Source organism: Vitis riparia, chromosome 17, assembly GCF_004353265.1.
Source record: "Vitis riparia cultivar Riparia Gloire de Montpellier isolate 1030 chromosome 17, EGFV_Vit.rip_1.0, whole genome shotgun sequence".
In the NCBI taxonomy this organism is placed as follows: Eukaryota; Viridiplantae; Streptophyta; class Magnoliopsida; order Vitales; family Vitaceae; genus Vitis; species Vitis riparia.
This window is the reverse complement of record NC_048447.1, coordinates 11,613,813-11,635,031: the sequence shown is the minus strand read 5'-3', so window position 1 is coordinate 11,635,031 and position 21,219 is coordinate 11,613,813. Positions and strand designations below refer to the sequence as shown.

The window sequence follows — 21,219 nt, the reverse complement described above, 5'->3', positions numbered from 1 at the left end:
ACAAAGAAAATCCAGTCTAACCAATCTAACACCCATCAAGAAAAATATTTTAGTTGGATGAGATACCATGACAAACATAAATCAAGTTCTGTAGGTCTTTTTTTTTCTTTTTTTCTTTGGTGTAGTAATTATAAATTATACAGTAAAACAAGTCATTCCATCAATTTTCTAACCAAGATTTCTTTTATCAGACATCAGTAGCAGGTGGCCCATGTATTCAGCCCTACCTCTCCTGGTTTTATATTTGTCAGTTTTTATAAGATAGGATAAACGCATCTTCCCTTCAACCCTCTTCAAAATATCTAAAGAATTGTTCATGCTAACATGACCACATATTTGACCTGTTCCTTGTACATTCATACTTATCCCCCACATTGGAGAATACGAAGTCAAGCTTTCAATTCATTATATAGAACATCAATGGAGGAACCTCAACTTCCTAGCTCTCAAATTTTCCATTGAGAAATTCCATGAGGAATAGAAAAATATGTACCACAGAAAAGGATCGCTGATCCATTGTTCAAGCTTAATCTACTGAAATATATTTATTTATTTTTAATTTAAGTTATAACTAACAAGATCTACGGAAAGAGAATAGGAAGAAAAAAATATCAACTTATGATAAAGCTCTGTTTTCTTAAAAAAATATACAAATATGTTACATTGCCCAAGCTTTTTCTATAAAATCTTTTACATGTAAATTCACCCTTTTTCCCTTGTTTTTCCAGTGTTCAGTTACAAGCTTGAAATTGTGCATACTCATTTCCGTTCTAGGAAGTACTGCCACACAAAGAGTCAACAATAAATTCATTATGAGGGAGAAAAAGGCCAAAACAATAAAAACAAGATCCAACGCCATTCCCCAGAAACCTGATCTATGTGCCCTCATGAGATGTTCAGACAATAGGACATAGGAGATAAGACATCCAAACCCAAACCCTAAACCAACCATCCATTTGCCTGCTCAAGTATCTGAGCCTTGAAATATAATCCTTTACCCCTCCTTAATTTCTTTGCTTCTCCCTTTGAAAAAATCCTCCTTGCAGACCCTATAGAAATTATGAACGAAATGAAACCAAGACACCCAAACCCAAATCTGAAAGAAACTCCACTTTCTGGCTTCAGGTTTTGCAGGCCAAAAGCAAAGCCCTGATTTCCAGCTTCCTGGTGTTCTTCCCCCTCTTCCTCTCCTTCACTCATTCCAGTGACAATCTTTTGCAATCTTATTGAAATTTTACAAGCCACACCTCAATCTGACAAACCCTGATAGATGATGATCTATCAAATTTGTGATTTCTCATGGAACTGATAATGGCAAATCAGAAACCGCTTGTTTTCCTAAAGAGAAGCAATAATTAACTTGATTAAAGAAAAAAAGTCATTTCAAAGAGTTGACCAACCTTGTTGACAAAAAGGAATGTGAAATATGAAGCTTTTTTTTTTTTTTTTGATGAGAAACAATAGTATAGTATATTAAAGTAAGAATAAGTACAATAGAAGGATGAGTAATCCTCCAAAAAACTACATAAAAAGAGAGTAGGAACCTCTAAAGTACAAGTAAATCTATACAACTATGAGGTTCCACAAACCATGTCCCATGTGGGCATATACAAAAATAATCTATACTTGCTAACCCACACCCTTGGAACTACACACCAACATCCAATCAAGTTGGATCATATTAAGGGGAAAACCCTTAAAAGTTGTAGTGCAAGAGGCCCAAAAGGAGGCTAAAAAATGACTTATGTTCCGAAGACCCTTTGAAGTTCTTACCTTGTTCTCAAAAATCCTAGTATTTCTTTCACGCACACAACTCACATCAAAGCAAGACAAATGAACCGCCACAACACCTTGCCTCTAATGGTACTTCTCAATCCTCTATATGAGATAATCATCATGTCACATATACTCCTAGGAGGAACTTAATCCATATGAGCCAAGCTGAATAGTCTGTCATAGGCCCAAACTCAAAGGACAATGTAAGAAGATACGGTCTACCATTTCACCACTCTCTATATGCAATAAAAAAACATCAGGATTAAGGGCTTTGTAAGATCTTCTAAGTTGTAACATGTCATTGGTGTTTACCTTCTTGTGTGCCACTAACCAAGCAAAAGATCTGACCTTAAATGGGGCTTGCAATTTCCAAACAAAATTAATAGTGAATGATGGAATTAGATCAATATGGTTGAACAAGACTCAAAAGAACAATTTTACTGTAAATAAACCTGAAAAAAAAAAGGGAACCAAGCTCTCATATCAGGACTAGATGGAAATAAGTGCAAATGAGAAAGAAAGGACATCAGTCTTTCAAGATTTCCTATCTCAAAATTAGAAAGATTGCAACAAAGGTTTAAATTCCAAGAGAAAGGATTAGTGGACCCGAGAACTAATGAAATAGTGAGGTTTTTAACTGTGACAATTCTTAATAGACTTGGAAATTGAGAACACAAAGGTTGATCCCTCCACCACAAGTCTTCCCATAAATGAATTCTTGTCCCATCTCCCACCACCAACTGAGTATATTTAGAAAAATCTTGAAAGACTTGTGCAATGGTCTTCCAAGGACAACGATGTGACCACTTAACTATAGTGTTGGCATCTCACCCATTAGTATGTATCCCACAAATACTTAGAATAACCTAATGCCAAAGAGCAAAACTTTCCTTAGGAAATCTCCATAGCCATTTCCCTAATAGAGCACGATTCCTTACAGAAATCTTCCCAAACCCTAACCCCCTTCTCCCTTAGACTTACACAGTAAGTCCCAACCAACGAGATGGTCTCGCTTGTGCTCCCCAACCCTTGACCATAGAAAATCCCTATGCATTTATGAAGTATGAAGCATTGTAGTGGTTTACTAAGGGTATGAAATGACTCGAAGTAATTTACTAGATGAATCAGTTTCTGAAAGAATGCCCCCTCATTTTTGGATACAAACACTTAACGAAACCTTAATTTACAAGATAAGAAACATTGTGAAATGTGAGAAAAACTTTGGGCTTCTTATTAACCTAGTTGGAAAGAAGAATAATCGTTTTATTCATTTAGTACAGATTTCCAAGAACCATGAATTACTCAAAATATCTCTTTGTGTATTTTCTTATAGGTTTTCTTTTTATTTTTCATTTTTCTCTTTTGCTAGTACACAAAATCAAAACAGGAACCTCTCCCATCCTAACTCCAACCCCTTGCCACTTGGGCTTGGCCTCAAGGGCACCATATCATTTTATGTATATTCCTCAAGGCATCTTATTCTCTTGACATATGTCCACTTCATCAAAATAAACTTAAGAGTTGGCACCTATCTTCATTCAAAAGAATAATAAGTACAATGCAACAATAGAAAATGAAAATCAGGGTTGATATGAAAGCTAGTTGATGTTGAAAGAACCATAATGCATGCAAAATACTGCCTCCACTTACCTGGATATGAACTTCAAGAGGGACAGGCCTCACACTAGGCTTGAAATTGAAGAGTCCAATTTCACCAACACCCAACCAGTCAGCCAAGTCACTAAGTACAGATAAGTGTAAGAAAATTAGTAAATGAGATAACAGCCAATGAACACAAAAGCACCTAATATCCCACAAATAATCTAACCACATGCAAGAGAATGTTAAGGTGACAAGCCAAAATTTATTCTTCCTGAATTCCAAATCTCTTTGTAGATCCCAAAACCCCAAAATCAAACCAAACCAACCCCTCCTCTCCTCCCCTCCCACTCCCATGCCACCCCTACCACCAAAAAACATCGACTAAAAAAGAAAAAGACTCAATTTGATTACAAATTAAAACAAAACAACCAAGGTATAGTATCTTGGTTAAAAAAGAAAAAGGAAATACTTGAATAGATCTCTAAATGAAAAGAGAATAAATTTTTTCTTGGTTAAAATCTTCCATTATTTGTAGTTCTTTTTTTTTTTTCTTTCTTTTTCTCATAGAAATCGACAAGTCTTTTGTTCTTACATGTAATGTTTTTGTTCTCATAGTTCAAATATGTAGTATCAGTTGTTGACTCCGTTGGTTGCGAAACAAATCAGTCTACACATCATGGATAAATATTGAATGATATGCATGATACACTAGTTAAAAAGCTCAAAAGATTCTAAAAAAGATATTGAAAATATACTCATTTTTATATTCAATACCAAGTTATGATAATTGGCATATCTGGAAAATAAAGAAATGAAAATAATTAATATTTGTTTGAAGATAAATCATTTTGAATTTCTTGATTGACAAGAGAAATTTTTGATAAATGTAGAGATTCTCTATCATTTTTCTTCCATTTGCTTTGGATCCAAGCAATGATGTTGGGATTCCAAGTTATCTTGCAAGTTAGTTGAGTCAAGTGATTCATATCCAAGTCAAGACCAAGTTATTGGGCTAACAATATATATCAAGCTAACCTACACTTGGGCTAAAGCCCTAACACCTACTTCATGGGCAGCCTACTTTGGGCTTGTGCGTGAGCTCAATAAACGAGGGTAATAAATATCAGTAAGGTTTGAACATATTAACTGCACATGACCTGTAAACTAAGGCTCAAATGCCCTATTAAGTTACCAATTGATCTAACTTACTATTAGGTAATGGGGCAACAATGTAGATCAATTTAATTTACACTTGAACTAAAGCATTAACAATGTTATAATCTATATATGCTCCTATTACATTAGTGTTGAATTAGTACATCATTTAACAGAAATACAAATCTATAATGCTGGAATGGTATGTACAATTTGTGTTGCCAATATCTCATAGTTGGAAAATGTACACTATATCTTCCAAATCTGATACAAGAGGCCATGGTAGTGAAGTCCCGGAGAACAGGGGATATTCTGAAGATTCAATTAAGCGTGAGTATATAGACATACCCTGCATTTGCTAAAGCAGTTGAAAGTCCTACAAACCGCACTGTCCTCTCTGTTTGTGATGATATGTATCTCATCCTTGAAACAATAACCTGGAGTCAAACAGTTCTTTGGTGAGATTTACAAGTAAGTTACAGTTACGAAAACAGTTTGTAGGCTACTAAAATGAGGATGATTAACATAACAGCTTTAAGGAACATAATGAAAGAAGGATAGATGCATCTTGTCTAACATCCCAAACATTCTAGACAATAGTTTTATACAAACTGTCAGATGTAAATATAAATTCCTCCTCACTTCGATTAAGAGAATCTCTGCTTTTAAGTCTTTTCAGACAATGGAGGTTTGAAGTGTCTCATCTGCTTTACCACCTCATATTCCCCCTTTTTAAAATTTGGATACACATGTCAAAAACGATTTGTCAATGTCAAAATTCTTCCATTACTTGCAAGACTAAAAGAGAGAATTGTTGAATATAATGTATTTATAGTATATAATCTTTCCTTGTTAATATAGGTCACATGTATGGTAGTTAGGACTCCTAGCCTTGTATATATATATCTCTCAATTGTAAGTAGATATTACATTAATGAGAATTAAGGTTTTTCTTCTTTCTCTCTCTCTCTCTCAACATGGTATCAGAGCCAAGGAAGAAAACCTAATTCTTTCCTGTTTCCCGTGTCATCAACTCCGGGAAACCTTCCAGTGACCGTGTTTCATTCCGGTCACCTTCCCCATCTCCCAATACTTTCTGGTCAGTCGGATCGTCGACAGAAACCACTCACCGCCGGCGAACTTTTCCGGCGAACTTCTGGCGACGTATTTTTCCGACACCGACCATACCAGAAGGAGCGCCTGGAGGAGATCTCCAACTTTTGTGAAGGCACCGGCACCAAAAGAGCGTCCACGCGCCGGCCACGCTCCATTTTCCGGCCGTCGGCTGCATCTCACGCACCGGCGCGTGAGGGCGCGTGAGGCCTTTTCCGGCGACGCGCCTCCTCATCCAGCTTCGCCTGACGCCGACCAACCTCCCTACCTCCCTCGTTCTCCCATCCGAGCCCTGCACGTACCTCTTTCGGGGATTTTTGTCTCCGTCGGCCCTCCAAACAGTCTTTCCGGCGAAGCTCCGACTACTTTTTCTCCACTCCAATCCCTGCACGTGCCTTGGGAAGTGTTCTTCTACCTTTCTGGTGGTACCACACCGCGATCTGAGGCCGTCTCCCTTTTTCGGTGGTGCCACGCTGCAATCTGAAGCCGTATTAGGGCTCTCTTCGATCCAAATATACTTCATTCTCCAGATAAGTAGATATGGCTACTAAAACTTCCATTTTTTCCTCTGTTATATCTGGATCTCCTATGATTACTTCGGAGAAATTGGTTGGCAGTGACAATTATCTTTCCTGGTCTGCTTCTGTTGAACTTTGGTTTATGGGTCAAGGATATGAGGATCACTTGATTACACAGGAGGCAGATATCCCTGAGGTTGACCGCGTACAGTGGAGGAAGATAGATGCACAATTATGTAGTGTATTATGGCAATCGGTTGATCCCAAGATTCTTCTTCATCTTCGGGCCTACAAAACTTGTTTTAAATTTTGGACTCAGGCAAAAGGATTATACACGAATGATATCCAGCGTCTTTATAAGGTGGCTTCTGCTATTGTCCATATCAGCCAACAGGACTTGGATCTATCTACTTATATTGGCCAGATTGCCTCTCTTAAGGAGGAGTTCTTGACTGTGATGCCTCTTACTCCTGATGTTGGGGCTCAACAAACACAGCTTGACAAGTTCTTCATGGTTCTTACTCTTATTGGCCTCCGTCCGGATCTTGAGCTTGTCCGCGATCAGATTCTTGGTAGTTCATCAGTTCCGTCCTTGGATGATGTGTTTGCTCGCCTCCTCCGTATCTCCTCCACTCAGACTTTGCCATTTGATAGCACTTCAGATTCTTCTGTGTTAGTTTCTCAAACTAGCTCTCGAGGAGGCCGCAGTGGTACCCGAGGTAGAGGTCAACGTCCTCATTGCACCTATTGCAATAAACTTGGCCACACTCGCGATCGTTGTTATCAGTTACATGGACGGCCTCCTCGCACTGCTCATGTGGCCCAGTCCTCTGATTCTCCGCTGCCTCAGCCTTCGAGCTCTTCCGCATCTCAGGCTTCTGTTGCTTTTGTTGAACAGCCTGGTAATGCCTCTGCCTGCCTTACCCACGCATCTTCTCTTGGACCCTGGATTCTAGATTCTGGAACTTCTGATCACCTATCTGGTAATAAGGATTTTTTCTCTTCTATTACTACTACCTCTGCTTTACCTAATGTTACCTTAGCTAATGGTTCTCAAACTGTGGCTAAAGGTATTGGTTTGGCCCTTCCTCTGCCTTCTCTACCTCTCACTTCTGTCCTTTATACTCCTGAATGTCTTTTTAATCTTATTTCCATCAGCAAAATCACTCGTACTCTTAATTACTCTATTACCTTTTCTGATAAATTTGTGACCTTGAAGGACCGGAGTACGGGGAAGACGATTGGCATAGGACGTGAGTCTCAAGGCCTCTATCACCTCACCTCGGATTCATCTCCTGCAGTTTGCATTTCCACTGATGCTCCTCTCCTCATTCACAATCGTCTGGGCCACCCTAGTCTCTCCAAGTTCCAGAAGATGGTCCCTCGTTTTTCCACTTTGTCGTCTCTTCCGTGTGAGTCATGTCAGCTCGGGAAACATACTCGTGTCTCGTTCCCAAAGCGTTTGAATAATCGGGCAAAGTCTCCTTTTGAGCTTGTCCACACTGATGTTTGGGGTCCTTGTCGGACTGCGTCTACTTTAGGATTTCAGTATTTTGTCACTTTCATTGATGATTATTCTCGATGTACTTGGTTATTTTTAATGAAAAATCGAGCTGAGTTATTTTCTATTTTCCAGAAATTTTATGTTGAAATCCAAACCCAGTTCAATATTTCTATTCGTGTGTTACGCAGTGACAATGCCAGAGAATATTTTTCAGCCCCATTTACTTCGTTTATGTCTCATCATGGGATTCTTCATCAATCTTCTTGTGCTCATACTCCTCAACAAAATGGGGTAGCTGAACGCAAGAATCGACATCTTGTTGAGACAGCTCGTACTATCCTCCTCCATAGTAATGTTCCTTTTCGTTTTTGAGGGGACGCTGTTCTTACCGCTTGTTATTTGATTAATCGTATGCCCTCCTCTGTCTTACACGATCAGATTCCTCACTCCCTTCTCTTCCCTGACCAACCACTTTATTTCTTTCCTCCTCGTGTCTTTGGTTGTACTTGCTTTGTTCATATTCTCACTCCTGGACAGGACAAGCTTTCCGCCAAAGCCATGAAGTGCCTCTTCGTGGGATATTCCAGACTTCAGAAGGGTTATCGTTGTTATTCCCTTGAGACTCATCGATACTTTATCTCCGCTGATGTCACCTTCTGAAGAATTTCTGAATTCCTTTATTGATATGTTTAGGTACACACCATACACATATATATACACAAATGATTGAATAAGAAAATATCAATCTAGCTTGATTCTCTCCTAAAATTAGGAAACTGAATCATCCTAAATGATCTCTCCTTTTTTATTCCTAAAATACTTTCCTAAATTAAAAACCCTAACTTTGAATGCCAAATTTCAACACTCCCCCTCAAGCTGGAGAATATATATCATATAATCCCAGCTTGCAAGTTAAGTCTTCAAAGTTAAGCCTAGGTAAAGCTTTGGTGAGGATGTCTGTCAATCTCAACGTGCTTGGTCCTGTCATGATGCAAGGGGTTCTTTGCTATGCTTATAGCTGCCTGATTATCACACATCATCAGAATTGGAGATGAACTCGTTTGCCCCAGTTCACTAAGAACCCTTTTTATCCAAATCCCTTCACAGATTCCCTGTGCAAGAGCTCTGTACTCAGCTTCTGCACTACTTCTGGCTACAACTGATTACTTCTTACTCCTCCAGGTAACAAGATTTCCCCAGACAAAAGAACAATATCCAGAAGTGGACCGCCTGTCAATGATGTTTCCTGCCCAATCCGCATCTGAGTATACTTCAGTGTCACGGTTCTCTGTCTTTCTGAAGAATAGACCTTTCCCTGGTGTCATTTTTAAATATCTAAGAATCCTGTAGACTGCTTCCATGTGTTCCTCAGTGGGGCTGTGCATGAATTGACTTACAGCACTCACTGCAAAGCCAATATCTGGCCGAGTGTGTGAGAGATAAATCAAGCGCCCGACGAGCCGTTGATATCTCCCCCTGTCTACCGGTGTACTTTCTTTCTCGATACCAAGTTTCTTCTGACTATCCATAGGAGTATCAATTGGTTTGCATCCAAGCATACCGGTCTCCTTAAGAAGATCGAGTATGTATTTTCTTTGAGAGACTACAATTCCCTTCCTTGATCTAGCCACTTCCATACCAAGGAAATATTTCAAATTTCCAAGGTCTTTAACTTCAAACTCCTCTGACAAATACTTCTTCAAATTCTGTAATTCCTCCATATCATTCCCAGATAGAATAATATCATCAACATAGACTATCAATATGGCCATTTTCCCGGCATGAGACTTCTTGACAAATAGAGTATGATCAGCCTGACCTTGTTTGTAGCCTAGCTTCAGGACTGCTTTTGTGAATCTATCAAACCAGGCTCGGGGAGATTGTTTAAGACCGTACAAGGATTTTTGGAGTTTGCAAACCTGATTCTTTGCCATACTTCCTTCGAAACCAGGTGGTATTTCCATGTAGACTTCCTCTTCTAGGTCACCATTTAGAAACGCATTTTTTATGTCCAGTTGTTGCAAGCACCAATCTTGATTGACAGCCAATGAGAGAAGAATCCTGATAGTGTTCAGTTTTGCAACAGGAGCAAAAGTCTCCTGATAGTCTATCCCATAGGATTGTGTAAACCCTCTAGCTACCAAACGAGCCTTGAATCTCTCGACTGATCCATCTGCTTTGTATTTTATGGTGAAAATCCACTTGCACCCCACGGGCCTCTTCCCAACCGGCAAATCTGTGATAGTCCACGTCCCATTCTTCTCAAGTGCATCAATCTCATCTTGTACTGCCTTCTTCCATTCTGAAATTTTTAATGCCTCTTATATTGTGTTGGGAACCTGAGTATCATCAAGAGAAGTAGCAAATGCTCTGTAAGATGGTGATAGCCCTTCATATGTAACATAATTCCCAATTGGATGATCTGTACATCTCCTAACACCCTTCCTCAATGCAATCAGCAGAGTAGAATCATCAATGCTGGGAATTAACACCTCTCCAGCCCTATCCTCACCTATGTTCTCTTCAGGAAGACTTGAATTGGAGTCAATATATTGGCCATATGTTGACTGTGATCCGTGCTCTAATTCCTGTCTTTTCCTCCTCCTGATGTAAACTTGTAAGTTCTCATTAGCAAGTTGTGGGGCTATAGGTTGAATAGGCATGGGAGACTGGATGGTCACAGGAGAAGGAACATTTGTGTGCTGGGCTGGTTGGACTGATGACGGTATGGGTGTGGACAACTCAGTGGGCGCGAATTGGAAAGGATTTGGTGACTCTGAGTGAAAAGAAGGTACACCCTCAAGAAAAGACTCCCAAACTTGATGTTCATTCATGCTCTCCCCCTGAACATGAGATTTGGGATAGAAGAAGACATGTTCAAAGAAAGAGACGTCCATGGTGGTGTAAAATCTTTTGTTGGTTGGAGAATAGCATTTGTACCCTTTTTGGGTTGGAGAATACCCTAGGAAAATGCACTTATTGGCTCGAGGAGCAAATTTGCTACGATTTTGAGGATACACATGAACGAATGTCGTGCAACCAAATACTTTGAGTGGCAAATCAGAAGAGGCTACACGGGTGTGAGGAAATTGTTTTAAGAAAAGTTGACGTGGGGATTGAAAGGTAAGCACTCTGGATGGCATACGGTTAATCAAATAAGTAGCTGTGAGAACAGCTTCCCCCCAGAAATAGTTTGGAACATTAGAGAAAAACATAAGGCACCGGGCAACCTCCAAGAGATGTCTATTCTTGCGTTCAGCCACCCCATTTTGTTGTGGGGTGTCAACGCAAGAACTTATGTGGATAATGCCGTGATTTTGAAGATAAGTACTGAGACTACTAGTAAAGTATTCCTTTGCATTATCTGACTTGAGGACTTGAATTTTGGAATTGAATTGATTTTGAACCATAAGATGGAAGGTTTTAAAAATGTGCCCGACCTCTGACTTTTCTTTCATAAGGAAAACCCATGTTACCCGTGTATGATCATCAACGAATGTCACAAACCATCGAGTGCCAGAAATATTTTTTATCCGGGAGGGACCCCACACATCACTATGTACTAGAGAGAAAACAGTCGAAAGTTTGTATGGGATTTGAGGATAGACTGTTCAAGTATGCTTTGCAAACTGACAAATTTCACAGTGATAAGATGCTGGATTTTTATTGATAAATAATTTTGGAAACAATTTTGCAAGGTAAACAAAGCTAGGATGACCAAGGCGATAGTGTAACATTATAATCTCACTATCTTTATTGACCTTAGAATTTGACACAGAATTGAGAGACTCTAACATACTCTGAGACTGTACGCAACTTGCTTGAGAGACTTGGTTTGAGAATTGGCCACATGAGAGGAGGTAGAGCCCGGAGCACAGTTCAGCACTGCCAATCATCTTCCCCGATTTCAAGTCCTGAAAAACACACAAGTTTGGATAAAATTTAGTAACACATTGGAGATCACGGGCCAATTTGCTAATGGACAAAAGATTACAATCCAAGTTTGGAACATGGAGGACAGAGTCAAGATATAAGTCTTTAGTAAGTTTTATAGAACCTGTCCCGGCAATTTTTGACTTTGAACCATCAGCAATATGGACGGATGAATGACCATTACTTGGCTTGTAATTTTGAAGAATGGTAGCATCTCCTGTCATGTGATCAGAAGCACCTGTGTCCACTATCCACGACTTCATTCCTCCTTGATTAGCAGTGAAGGCTACACCGGTAGTACTGCCACTGCCAACTTGGCTTAATAGTTTCTGTAGCATCTCCATCTGCTCTTTGTTGAATGGACTCGGCTCGGGAACAGATGTGCTCTCAGAGTTGGCAGCCACGTGTGCTCTGCCATCTCTGTCAGACCGTGGCTTTGGTTTCCAATCAGCCGGTTTGCCATGAAGCTTCCAGCAAGTCTCCTTATAATGGCCTGGTTTCTTACAATAATCACACCAAGGCCTATCCCGTTTCTGACGATCTCCACCACTACTATTAAATGACCGAGTAGCAAGGGCAGAGGCATCCAATGTTGGGGCAGGTTGCTCTTTGGATCCCATCATCACTTTCTTTCTACTTTCTTCACGCCTAACCTCTGAAAAAGCCTCCCTGAGACTTGGCAGGGGTTTAATGCCCATGATTCGGCCTCTAACATCATCCAATTCCCTGTTTAGTCCTAGGAAAAACTTGAACAGTCTCTTTTGTTCCACAATTTTCCTGTATGTTGCTGCATCATCAGGACATTTCCATGAGTGAGTCTCGAATAAGTCAAGGTGCTGCCAGTACCTTGTGAGTGTGTTGTAATACTGAGTAACTGTCTGCTCTCCTTGGCGGAAGTCATGTAGGGCTGATTCAACCTGAAAAAGTTCTGAAATATTTTCAGAACTTGAGTAAGTTTCTTTGGCTGCATCCCATATGTCCTTTGCAGTCCTAAACAGCAAGAAATTTTCACCTATGTCATTGTTCATGGAATTGATAAGCCATGACATGATCATGCTGTTTTCAATCTTCCACTTCCTGAAACCCGGTTCTGTAGTTTCTGGCATGGCTGCTTCTCCAGTGAGGTACTCATCCTTTCCTTTACCGCAAATGAACAGCAACACAGATTGTGACCACTGTAAATAGTTATGGCCACTTAATTTGTGTCCTGTGATGAGAACAGGAGAGGAATCACTGCCACCAAGGTTTGGAACTTCAGATCTGCCTCCTAATTCTGGTGACGTGACGCTGGATACTTGTGATGATGCCATTCCGTATTTTGTCATGGACCGGAAAGGTAGAAGAACACTTCCCAAGGCACGTGCAGGGATTGGAGTTGAGGAAAAATAGCCGGAGGACGTCGGAAAAACTGATCGGAGGGCTCGCGGAGGCAAAAGGACCCCAAAAGAGGCACGTGCAGGGCTTGGATGGCAGAAACAGGTACGTAGGGTGGCTGGTCGGCGTCAGGCGAGCTTGGAGTAGGAAGCGCGTCGTCGGCCGGAAAAACGCGCGTGGGCAGCGCGTGGATGGTTTTCTGGCTCCGGCGTTTTGGGAAAAGTTGTAGATCTCCTCCAGACGCTCCTTGCGGTGTGAAAAAAAAGTTCGCCGGAAAAGTTCGCCGGCGGTGAATGTTTTCTGACAACGATTCGACCGACCGGAAAGCGTTTTCTCCCTTGGCTCTGAGAACAGAGACTGATGACCAGAATGAGAGATGGTCGGATTGAGAGATGGCCAGAGAGATTTGGCCGGAGTGAATGATGGCCTGAATAAGAGGTGGCCAGAAGGGATTAGGGTTTCAGAAAACTGGCTCTGATACCATGAAGAATTTCTGAATTCCTTTATTGATATGTTTAGGTACACACCATACACATATATATACACAAATGACTGAATAAGAAAATATCAATCTAGCTTGATTCTCTCCTAAAATTAGGAAACTGAATCATCCTAAATGATCTCTCCTTTTTTATTCCTAAAATACTTTCCTAAATTAAAAACCCTAACTTTGAATGCCAAATTTCAACACCTTCTTTGAGGACTCACCATTTTTTTCCACCACTTCTGAGTCTCTTCCTGTTTCTGAAGTCTTGCCCATTCCCATTGTCTCCCTACCTGATGCTATGCCTCCTCGACCACTTCAGGTTTATCATCGTCGCCCTCGTGTCGTTGCTCCTCTCCCTTTTGCTGAGGCACCTGCTGACTCACTTCCTATCCCTTCGGCTTCACCTGCCCCGGCTCTGCCTTCTCCTAATGACTTACCCATTGCTGTTCGGAAAGGTACTCGCTCTACTCGTAATCCTCATCTTATTTACAATTTTTTGAGTTATCATCGATTATCTTCACCCTATTCTGCTTTTGTTTCTGCTATATCCTCTGTTTCTCTTCCAAAGAGCACACATGAAGCTCTTTCCCATCCAGGCTGGCGACAGGCAATGGTGGATGAAATGGATGCTCTGCACTCTAATGACACTTGGGATCTTGTTGTTTTACCCTCTGGTAAATCTACCGTTGGCTGTCGTTGGGTCTACGCAGTTAAGGTTGGTCCTGATGGTCAGGTTGATCGCCTTAAGGCCCGCTTAGTTGCTAAAGGCTATACTCAGGTTTATGGTTCTAATTATGGTGACACATTCTCCCCTGTTGCCAAGATTGCTTCTGTCCGTCTGCTTCTCTCCATGACTGCTATGTGTTCTTGGCCTCTTTATCAGTTGGATATTAAAAATGTCTTCCTTCATGGTGATCTTGCCGAGGAAGTTTATATGGAGCAACCTCCTGGTTTTGTTGCTCAGGGGGAGTCTGGTTTAGTGTGCAGGTTACGCCGTTCTCTATATGGCTTGAAACAATCTCCTCGAGCATGGTTTGGCCGTTTTAGTTCTGTTGTTCAAGAGTTTGGCATGCTTCGCAGTACAGCAGACCATTCAGTTTTCTATCATCATAACTCCTTGGGGCAGTGTATTTATCTGGTTGTTTATGTGGACGACATCGTCATTACAAGCAGTGATCAGGATGGTATTCAGAAACTAAAGCAACATCTTTTTACCCACTTTCAGACCAAAGACTTGGGGAAACTCAAGTATTTCTTGGGAATTGAGATAGCTCAATCCAGTTCTGGTGTGGTCCTTTCCCAAAGGAAGTATGCTTTAGACATCCTGGAAGAAACCGGTATGTTAGACTGTAAACCGGTAGACACACCTATGGATTCGAATGTCAAACTTGTACCAGGACAGGGGGAGCCTTTAGAAGACCCCGGGAGATATCGACGACTCGTAGGTAAATTGAACTATCTCACCATTACTCGTCCAGACATTTCTTTTCCTGTGAGTGTTATTAGTCAATTCCTACAGTCACCATGTGATAGCCATTGGGATGCCGTAATCTGCATTCTTCGATATATCAAAAGTACACCAGGCCAAGGTGTGTTGTACGAGAACAGAGGTCATACTCAGGTTGTTGGTTACACAGATGCAGATTGGGCTGGCTCACTCACAGATAGGTGTTCCACTTCAGGGTACTGTGTTTTTATTGGAGGTAATCTAATATCTTGGAAGAGTAAGAAACAAGATGTAGTGGCCAGATCTAGCGCTGAAGCCGAGTATCGAGCTATGGCTTTGGCAACATGTGAACTCATATGGTTGAGACATCTTCTTCGAGAGTTGAGATTTGGAAAGGATGAACAGATGAAACTCATCTGTGATAACCAGGCCGCATTACATATTGCATCCAATCCAGTCTTTCATGAAAGGACCAAGCATATTGAAGTTGACTGTCATTTCATTAGAGAGAAGATCGCATCAGGATGTGTTGCTACAAGTTTTGTTAATTCAAATGATCAACTAGCAGACATCTTCACTAAATCTCTTAGAGGTCCTAGGATTAAATATATTTGTAACAAGCTTGGTGCATATGACGTATATGCTCCAGCTTGAGGGGGAGTGTTGAATATAATGTATTTATAGTATATAATCTTTCCTTGTTAATATAGGTCACATATATGGTAGTTAGGACTCCTAGCCTTGTATATATATATCTCTCAATTGTAAGTAGATATTACATTAATGAGAATTAAGGTTTTTCTTCTTTCTCTCTCTCTCTCTCAACAAGAATCATACACTCGTCTCAACAAGATGAAGATAAACCTATTCCAACCACTGATAAATGTGGCTCCCACATATGCTCAAGGACCTAATAGACCATTGATATATATATATATGTGTGTGTGTGTGTGTGTGTGTGTGTGTGTGTGTGTGTGTGTGTGTGAGCATGCACATGTGTGTCTTCATCCTTATCTCTACCCCTTGCCACCTGAGCCAGACCTTAAGGCTCAATAAACCACTGAATAATTGAACTTTTAGAATCAGTGTCTAATGTATTTTGTTTTCAGAGCATGGCAATAATTAAAAATCAAAATTTATTATCCATGACTTAACCAATTAAACTAATAAAAGTACCATGTAAAATATCAAATTCTGAGAACATAGATTCTAATATAAACTAAGTGATTCAAAAATATGTTATAGCAACTAGTAAGTAAATACCTCAAGAATGGGTCCACGATCAGCTCCAAGTAAGTGGATCTCATCCAAAATCATAAGCCCAACCTAGATATAAAATTTCACAGGTTTAAATGCAGCCAACAAATATGATTAGTTTGTGTACTAATTAAAGGTACAATGGCAATTCCCCAAAGAGATAGAAGTAAACAAATAACAATTTTCACCTTTTTAACATAGCCTCGATTATGCCAGTTACGACTGATACCGTCCCATTTTTCGGGCGTAGAAATTATGATATCTGCTGACATGAGGGCCATCAAGTCTGGAGTATAATCCCCAGTCATCTCAACCTGACAGAAACAATGTATTAATGCCCATACCAGATGTTTTCATTGCCTATGCATGGTTAAAAGTAAAAAACATCACCATCTCTTTTCCAAGTTGAGAGACAATACGCTTTTTCCAATCAATCATTCTTTCCCGAACAATAGCCTTCAGAGGTGCTATGTAAATAACCTGCATTATGGCAACAATTTAACCATGTCCTTGCATTTTGTAATATGGGACATAAAACATTCAGAAAAACTGTTAACAGAAAGTAAGGATGTGCAATTTAAGCACGCATTGGACCTGGATAACAAGAGACTTAATTCATTGTTCTCTGTGACAGTTGTTATACTTTGGTGGAGCATGTAAAACAAGTGGAGGGACTGTTAACACAAATTATGGATATTCAATTTAAGCAGACATTGGACCTGTATAACAAGCGACCTAAGTCACTGTTTTCTGTGAAGTTTGTTTTACTTTCCATTTCATAGGGAAAACCAAACAAGGAGCACACAGAAAAGGATCTATAAAAGAGGGGTGATAGATCCTTCACGAGAGAAAAACCAGAAAAACAACATAATGCTCAACAAAAATTATAAAGGGCATTATAGACTTGAGAGATCTATTTCTTCTTTTATCCAAAAACCTTCCTACTAGATCTTTTCTTTTTTTAATCTGTGTGTGTGTGTGTGTGTGTGTGTGTTATCATAAACAAGCATATTCATTGCGTTGAATGCAAAGAGGGGTGAGCATTCCTTCCAAGGTGTAAAATTTATGATTGGAAGTATAAATGTAAGGCTCCACATAAACTTAAGACTACCAACACAAATTATAGCAATGTACACATAATAAAACCACTCTATACACTCAATGGAGGAAAAGGTCTCCAACAAAAGAAGCTAAGTCTTTTGCTCCTCACTTGGCTAATTGGTTAACAACTTGATTAGCCGAGCAAGAAACCCAAAAGGAGGAGCATCCCAGCTCATTAGAAATGTCAATTATTTTGCAGAGTCAACCATCTAACTTCCATGAGTCTCTTTCCTATTGGACACCCAAGACACAAGAATAGAAAAATCTCCCTCCACATTTAGGTTGGACAGACACAAAGCTTTAGCTTGCAACAAACCCTCTAGTAATGCCAGTATCTTTGCCTCCATAGTTGAACCCACTACAGAAAATTTAGAGTAAGCCATCGGTGTTATACCTGAATGATCTCCGAGCAAGCTTCCTATACCTAATTACCCAGGAGAACACAGAGAACACCCATCAAAATTAACTCTATTGAACCTACCAGAGGTAACCAATCAAGCATAGTCTTCCCATGTCATTTCTTGGAGTAGCAAGCATTTCTCTAATCTAGCAATAGTAGGTTTAAAGGAGAACCCACAAGCTCCATGGGTTGAAAACCTCTAGGCAAGAAATTGGCATACCAGTATTAGATTCAGTTCCTCTCTATTGCAACAATCAAGCAGCCATTCATGTTGCTAGCAATCCTATTTTTCATGAATGAACAAAAAACACATGTAGGTGGATTGTCAGTGCATTCCCTCAAAACTGGAGAAAGGAATCTTTACTCCATTTGTATCATTAATGAATCAACTAACCAACATATTCACCAAAGCCCTTTCAAGATTGTTAGGGAAATTCTAAAAAAGATTGTAGGAGAATTTTTGAGAATATTTTTTATTTATCTCCTTTTGTTTTACTTTTATAGGCTCATAAATACCATTGTAACTTGATTCAGAATACACAGAAAAATATGAGATATATTCTATTCTTTTCAACAAGGACTAAATTTTATTTGAAACCTCCAAAGCCACCTTAAACTAGAAGCAAATAACAGCCACTAAATTCCAAAATGTTGCTGAGGATTTGAGTTAGAACTGATGGCAGTTTGATCCGATATGCATAAGCTATAGAAGGTACATTCTGGCAAGAACATGACAAGTAGTATAGTTTAACATGTAGTCCTAAAAGGCATGCAAATCTTACAACAATCATTAAACTTAAAGCAAGAATAGAGCCAAACATTTCGTCAACCCTTCAGACCTTAACTTCACCTTTTGCCTAAGATTAGAGGCATTGCACTACAATACAATTTTCATAGCCTGAAGTACATGACTCAACATTGTTAAGCATTGTACAAAATGAAAATTATAACTGAAATCCCAAATGAGGTCCATGTATCATTAAAGTGAAAAGATCAACAAATTTACCTTCATATCAGGCTGAGTGTTGAAGAGATGAAGCATAGCAAGCTCAGCAGATATCGTTTTTCCACTTCCAGTAGGAGCTCCTAAGAGGACATTGTTGTCTGTGTGATACAGGACATGAAAAGTCTGCAACTTCCCAGCAAAAGCATTAAATCAAAAGCTCCAGTGTGATGAATAAAACCTGAAACCATGAAGAATAAATCCAGAAAACTAGGGGAAGGTCACTGAGTGCAAACCTGTGTTTGAATGGGATTGAAGTGTGAAAATTTGTACAAGAGTTCATAAGTTCTGTTGCCAAGTGAAGTCACAGGAAGAGGTTTCAAATCTAGAAGTTCTGTGTGGGAAGTACGAGCCTGAATGGACCGGTATTTATATAAGACACATCATTAATAGGAGAAAGTAACCACAAAATCACCATCCTATTGAATCCTATTAAAATAAGGAAAAGAATATAAAATATAAAACCTCTGGCAGTGCTAGATTATGGAAAGATATAGTGTAGAAGGCCTCTGCCTGCAACCAAGAATCAGAAACAGCACGAATGTAGTATTGAGGTGGATGTGGTTCAAATATTGGCACAGTGAACGAAAGCTTCTGAGGCTCCCCTCTTGCCATCCGCTTTGTCAGTGTGAAATTCTCAGAGTGGTAGATGTGGTCATTGTCAGAGTCCTATTTAAAATAGTTGATTAAGCCTCTAATTCAGGTTTAGTAAACATTATCAAGTAGAATACATAAACAGCAATTCTATCACAACAGTTAGTATTTGAAGCCATGGGCTGATCTGCAAGTCCATTGAAAATTGAAATAAAGAAATTCTCTATCAACTGCATTATAGGTTGCACCTAACTCACAGTATAAATCACCATGCCTTTATTGTATAAATGCTCAGAACATGACTTCACATATAAGCCATCTTAATATGTACTAGCTGCATTTTTGCAACAAAAATAAGAGAAATAAAGAAGAAAACATTGGATTCATTTTACAACTACGATATTATGTCAGACTGCTAGTCACTTCTTTGAATACGGTCAACAAAAATCAAGCCTAATATCTGGAAATTCTTTTAAATTCAGAAAAAAAAAAACATAAATTACCTTAATAACCTTGTGTTTGAAGGAAAACTCAATTTGGCCCCCGAGCTGCTTCAAGTAGCAAGGGGTTGGGGTAGGGATGTGGGAGGCTTCAGGTTCTAGTCCCAGCAGGGGCAAATATTTAATAGTAAATAAACAAATTTTATCCATGAAAGGAAAAGATAAAAAACATAAAACAAAAACAAAAACTCAATTTGATGTCTGTCCAGTGGTCCTCTACAACTCTGCAAATTATTAAGCTTAGAATATGAACTCACAAGAAAATTTCTTTGCTTGTGTAGACATCATCCACCTCAATTAAAAACCTAGAACCTCTATTCTTGCTTTGCACTAAACATTTGAGGTTCCAACTGTCTGTCAGGTTTCAAAGTTAACTGGACGAAACCATTTTTGAAAAGAAATGAATAGCATATTTGATAATGAAGATCCATTCAAACCTGCATGGGACATCTTGCTAGGAGATTTTGGAGAATACATTGTAGAAAAGAGAGAGAGAGAGAGAGAGAAAAGGAGCTGAAAGTTGAAATAGTGTTCACCAGGTTGCCTGCTACTAGATGGCTCTAAGCTTTTCTAAGTAGTCTTATCAAGGAATTAGAAAGGATTATTTAATCCCTACAAATTTAGGGGAATGATATCAAGCAAAAAGTGCATCAATGGTTTAAAGAGATTCACTGTGTTCGAAGGTGTTTACAGTTAAGAGTTGAAGTAGCTAATAAGTAAAGGGGGTATATTAGCATTTTCTAATTTCCTTATAAATAAATTAAATAATAAAGGTGCAGGCATCCTAAGAATAATCCAGAAAGTTCCCTGCATTTTTTTCTTCTCTCTTTCATTTTCCTTTTTCTTTCTTTTGTGCCAAACAACTTGGTACTAAAGCAAGGTTTAAATCATCAGAATGGAGACATAAAGTTGAAGATAGATTAAGCATGATATTTGAAGGATGTTGAAATCAGCAGTACACACAGATGCCGGCACTATATGGACACAAGAATCCTAAAACTCTAGGGTTCTTTGAGTAGTTGTTTGGAGAATTAGAATCTGACATTTCATAGTATTTTGAGGTTGTCTGATAAGTCTTTCCATTCTTCTTGTATTTTTCAAAAAAAGGAATGTTTTAAAAAAAAATGAAAATTTTCGTAGCATTTTGGTTTTTACTAGTAATCAACTTGCAAATGTTCTTACTAAGGGAGTCCCAAGTCATGAATTTCATTAGGTGTTAAATGTTAGATAAGTTGGGTATGTGTGATATACATGAACATATTTGAGGAGTGTTGAGAAGTAGTTAATAAGTGAGAGAGTACATTTGTATTTTTCAATTTCCTTATAAATAATAAAGGAGTGAGCTATTGAGAACAGTCCAAACATTGTCCTCCTTTCTTTTCTTCTTCATTTCTTTTCCCTTCTTTCTTTTGTGTCAAACGACTTTTACATGGTGGGGTAAGTAGTATAGCAGCA

General features: G+C 39.3%; 1 protein-coding gene across 2 annotated transcripts in view; it reads right to left on the bottom strand.

Moving 5' to 3' along the window:
* LOC117904976 (DExH-box ATP-dependent RNA helicase DExH14) overlaps positions 1–21,219 on the bottom strand; it is a 76,020-nt gene that overhangs the window by 29,162 nt on the left and 25,639 nt on the right. For both annotated transcript variants that reach the window (XM_034817816.1, XM_034817817.1), the window contains 8 exons: positions 19,136–19,339; positions 18,907–19,023; positions 18,674–18,796; positions 16,557–16,646; positions 16,355–16,480; positions 16,173–16,235; positions 4,882–4,970; positions 3,427–3,517 (listed from right to left, as the gene is read on the bottom strand). In XM_034817816.1, the coding sequence (XP_034673707.1) occupies positions 3,427–3,517; positions 4,882–4,970; positions 16,173–16,235; positions 16,355–16,480; positions 16,557–16,646; positions 18,674–18,796; positions 18,907–19,023; positions 19,136–19,339 (903 nt within the window). The remainder of the gene's footprint in view (positions 1–3,426; positions 3,518–4,881; positions 4,971–16,172; positions 16,236–16,354; positions 16,481–16,556; positions 16,647–18,673; positions 18,797–18,906; positions 19,024–19,135; positions 19,340–21,219) is intronic.